We start from the raw sequence: 4,975 nt of genomic DNA, 5'->3' as shown, positions 1-4,975 counted from the left end.
AAAAAAAAAAAAAAAAAAGGAGCTGACCTGAGGCACAAGGTGAGGAATACACTGTGCACCATCAAAAACAACGGGTCTCTCTTTCCTTGAAGTCTTCCAGAGTCACTGTCTTCCCAGTTCTTAACCTACCCTACAACCAAAGCTTAGGCACTTACCCAGACAGACAGTGAGCGGTCCTTGCTGCCAACAGCACAGCAGCAGTATGGGCAGCTGGGTTTTGCAGAACTCCCATTCTTCTGCTTCTTCTTGAAGATTTTTGGGTTGAATTTCTAAAGCCAAATAACCACAGTTAAAATAAGTAATCAAATACCAAGATGTCCTACAAGTACCCAAGTGTACTGGGTAGTTTTTGTCAACTTGACACAAACTAGAGTCTGCTGGGAAAAAGGAACAACCTCCATCAGACTGGCTTTTAGATATGTCTGTGGGGCATTTTCTTGATTAATGATTGATGTAGAAGGGCCCAGCCCACACCTGGGCAGGTGGTCCTGAGTTGTATAAGAGAGAAACCCTGTAAGCACACTCCCTCATGCTTCCTGCCCTGACTTTGCTCAAGGATGGACTATAATCAGGATGTGTAATCCAAATAAATCCTTTCCTATCCAAGTTGCACCAAGTCATGGTGCTCATTAGAGCAGCAGAAAGCAAACTAGAACAGCAAGCATCAGAAACACCAAATCTCTGCCCACAGATAAGTCACTCAGACTCCAAGCTCAGTACTGAGCATGCATGATTCAGTCTTGAGAAGCACAATGAGATACTTTGCTGATGATGCAAATGAAAGCTCAAGAAGGTCAGAAAATAAATGCGTACAATGGCAACGTAAGGACTGAAGACAGCACTATCACATGCTCTATTTATGAAGCCAGCAGACAGGTCCGGGGAATAAGTTACCGGAACTGCCCCTTTTCACTTCATCCTTTTTTTTTCTTTCCAAAGATTCATTCATTCATTCATTCATTCATTCATTCATTCATTCATTCATTTTATATGCGTGTGCTGTAGCTGTCTTCAGACACACACCAGAAGAGGGCATCAGATCCCATTACAGATGGTTGCGAGCCACCATGTAGTTGCTAGGAATTGAACTCAGGACCTCTGGAAGAGCAGTCAGTGCTCTTAACCACTGAGCCATCTCTCCAGCCCTCAGTTCATCCTTGCCTGGCAGAGTCAGCAACCTTAGGACCTGAGGAAAAGTTGAGCTTGCTAGGGGACACCATAGCCTGCTTCCTGCATCCTTTTTTTCTTTAAATGAGTGCTTTGTATGTATGTTGCTGCACAACTTGCAGTGCCTGTGAGGGCCAGAAGATGGTGTTGGAGCCCCTAGGACTGAAGTGAGCGGCCACATAAAGGAAGCCAAAGAGACTAGCAGGAGGTCTTCTTCTCTCTCCCCTGGCTATATCTGTTTGTCTTACTGATGGACAATGGCACGGAGAGCAGATTCCCTGAGGTGCCTCACTGATGTTTTAAGAAAGACAAGGCACACAAATGGAGGGCAGAGCTCTTAGGATCATAGAGGAGCACATCTACAAACAAAAAAGGTAGCTCCTAAGAGCCTGGTGTCAGATGTACAGAGAGGCTTTCTCTCCAGAGGGGATGACCAGATACTGGACAAAATGGCAAGTTAATGTGTGTGTTCTGAGCTTGATCTGCTACTACCACTACTTAGGCTTGCAAAGTTTTGTAGGTCCTCATAATGTGAGTGTTACTTTCTTACAGAGCAGTTGAGTACCACATAAAAGAGACACAGAACCACTGTACTAAATATAAATCAGTGATTTCAAACATATATCAAGAAGGCCCTAGTCTTGACAAAATCCAACATGGACTCCCAACACAGTTTTAAAGAAGCAGTATTTTATTTTACTCCTAGAAAAATTTTAAGGTACAATGTACTACAGTCGTTTATAATCAATTTAAAAAACGTAATTAAAAGCCCATTTTGATCAGGTTCTGGATAATCCTTCACGATCATCAACCTAACCATCAATCTCTTATATTTGGTTATTCTAGATTAAAAATTTAAAAATCCAGATTCTAAGAGGTATTTGTTAACTCCTTAATAGCCTGCCTTGGACAGTCTCAAGACATTCTAATTAAAGTCACCCAGTGTTGAGCTCATTCTCTCAAGTCTAAAAGATGAGCAATGGCTCTCTGGATACATGGGCTTAGCTATAACTTGGTGATAGAGCACTTACCTAACATGAACAAAGCTCTGGACTCCAACAACATAAAACAACAAAGACTGGATGCACACACTAGTATTCTCAGAATAGGCTGCTGCTGGGTGTAGGGAGAAGCACACCCAGAATGCTCTTTGTTCACAGGAAGTGGGCAAGGGAGCACCTATGGGCAGACATAAAGCCTAGCACAGAGCTACAATATTCCTAAGACTGACCCAAAAGAGATTTACTATTTTAGAATTTAACAAATATAAAACAATCCTATTCCATTTTATAAAAATAGTCCTAAAATATTTAAGCATGCTTAAAATGAAAGATGCATCGTAATGTGCTGACTCCGAAAGCCCAGTGCTCAGTCTCCTTGAGACACAGTCTTTGAAAGATGTCTTTGGGAAGCTGACACTCCCTAAGCTCTAAAGACACATGTAGGTCACTGCAGACAGCTCAGGATGGTACTGACAGCTAGGATTTCTGAGGTGAGGGACACTCACCACAACAGTCACAGCTTTCCGGTGACCCACAAAGTCCATGTTGGTCTTCCAGCCCTCTCTTTCGATGATCTGAGCAGTGGGGCCAGAATTATTCATGGCATGGGCAGATACCAGGTAATGGCCATCAGGTGACCAACTAAGCCGGAGCACATGCGTCGTTCCTCCACACTGTAAATAAAATCTAAGCTTGAAAGAAGTTCAAGAAAATTCTCACCTCAAAGATAAATCAAACTGTGATTTACAAATGTACATTCACAGGATATGCACTGTACTTCTGCCTGAACCTTATAGTCTCTCCAGGTGGCACACCAGTAAGAGCTTTCTGTCAAATGAGTATGGAAACTGTGACATCATCCATTCTCCGCTTACCCATATGAGTGAACATAAAACATCAGAAGACAGAATATTCAAAGACCATTCCTTTAGACTACCAGCTCCGCATGGGCCAAATCTATCTGCTTCTAAATAGGACCTGTTAGTCCCAGCATAGAGTACCTACAAAGCATCCTCAAAAATAAAACACTAAAATAAAAAAAATGGGAAAAAAAAAGTGCTACAGACACCCACCCACAGTCAAACTGGAACATGTGCCTGTAGTACAGTAGGTGTAATTACTGTGCTAGCCACTCCCTTGAAGTTGCCTCTACACTTTCAACTGGTGAGGACACCTGCGAAGAAGAGATTTATATAGTCCTGATATACTATAAAGAGGCATAGCATAAAGGCACTAGTCCTATACTGGCCTGAAGGTTGAAGCAGGTATCCTTTCACAGACCCCTCCCAAAAAAAAAAAAAAAAAAAAAAAAGGAAGAATGAGGAAGAGAAGATAAGGAGGAGGAGGAAATGATGATGATGATGATGATGATAATGAAAAGAAATAGGTCCAAAGCCAAGATCAGCTTGGGTCAGCCTTATTTCCTGGTCCCAGAGTAGTAGAGCAAGACCCAGTACTGCCTCCTCACCCCTGTGTGGGAGGGTCCCAAGGACTAGGAACCACAGAAGCCCTGTGCCTGGCAGTCCAAGCCTCAACATAGATGTGAAAGGTGCAACAGCCACATCCTCTACACCAGACAGCTGTGGCAAAAAAGGTAGGGGAGGTAAGGTAAAATTTGGCCTTAGTCCTAGACCTAGCCAAGCAGCTGGTGTTGGTTTGGGAGAGCTGAATACATGATTTTAAGTTTCATACTGCAACTGACCCTGGCCAGTAACCAAACACTTAATTGTCTCTGAAAATATCCACTCCTGTTTCACATGCTTTTTGAAGCCTTCTCTTACATAACCCCCTTACCTAGACTGTTTCTGTAGTCTGGACACTATCTTCACCATATGTACAATTCACATGAATGTCTGTATTTCCCACTGGGCAATGAGTATCCAGGGGAGAGAGCACATCACAATCCATTTTTACTTGTCTATACCCAGTATTGCTTTATATAACAAAAGATACTTAACAGATATGTAATCGATGACAGTCAACTCAGATTCCATATGAAATCAGAATGCAAGTAAACAGTAAAATACTGCAGAAACTACTACAGTCTGATCTCCCTCCCTGTTGTATAAACTGTATTCTTCCCAACAGAGAAGCCAGCTGGCCTACAGTGGGACTGTCAGTAAACAAAGCAAAAGCACAACCAATAACCTGAGAGAGCCACTTCTACTTGTGAACACTTGTGAACACTCTCCAAGGTAAGAAAGCAGTTCACCCCCAAGTCAAGCACATAATGCTACAGGGACAACTCACAGGTTTTCTTTAGCTTTAATATCTGTCACTAAATACTCTAACAAAACAGGAAATGGAACCAAGAATTAACCAATGGGATCAAGAGGCTTCTGCAAAGGAAACTATCAGCACAACAAAAGACAGTCTATAGAATGGGAGTCTTTGCCACCTATTACTCAAAGAGGATATTAATATCCAGAGCATATAAAGAACTGCAAAAGGCTGCTAGAGAAAGGGGGGCAATCTTCTTCAGGAGTAGAGCCACTGGTACCCAAGAGCCAGTAAAAAACCCAACACCCAGGTACGTGTAAACAACCCAAATTAAACTCAGAAGTCTACTTAAAAAAAGAAAGGAAGAGAGAAGAGAAAAGGAAAAGGAAAAGGAAAAGGAAAAGGAAAAGGAAAAGGAAAAGGAAAAGGAAAAGGAAAAGGAAAAGAAAGTGGATGTTCACAGTCAGCTATTGGATGGAACACAGGGCCCCCAGTGGAGGAGCTAGAGAAAGTACCCAAGGAGCTGAAGGGGGCTGCAACCCTATAGGTGGAACAACAATATGAACTAACCAGTACCCCCTGAGCTC

At 42.5% G+C, this 4,975-nt stretch overlaps 1 protein-coding gene across 3 annotated transcripts in view; it reads right to left on the bottom strand.

Annotated features, from left to right (window-relative positions):
* LOC110330006 (protein HIRA) overlaps positions 1-4,975 on the bottom strand; it is an 89,492-nt gene that overhangs the window by 52,176 nt on the left and 32,341 nt on the right. For all 3 annotated transcript variants that reach the window (XM_021209940.2, XM_029544343.1, XM_029544344.1), the window contains 2 exons: positions 2,675-2,842; positions 156-269 (listed from right to left, as the gene is read on the bottom strand). In XM_021209940.2, the coding sequence (XP_021065599.1) occupies positions 156-269; positions 2,675-2,842 (282 nt within the window). The remainder of the gene's footprint in view (positions 1-155; positions 270-2,674; positions 2,843-4,975) is intronic.

The sequence above is a fragment of the Mus pahari genome, chromosome 12, assembly GCF_900095145.1.
Source record: "Mus pahari chromosome 12, PAHARI_EIJ_v1.1, whole genome shotgun sequence".
Classification (NCBI taxonomy): Eukaryota; Metazoa; Chordata; class Mammalia; order Rodentia; family Muridae; genus Mus; species Mus pahari.
Note: the sequence above shows the minus strand (reverse complement) of the source record. Positions and strands in the feature narration are given on the sequence as shown.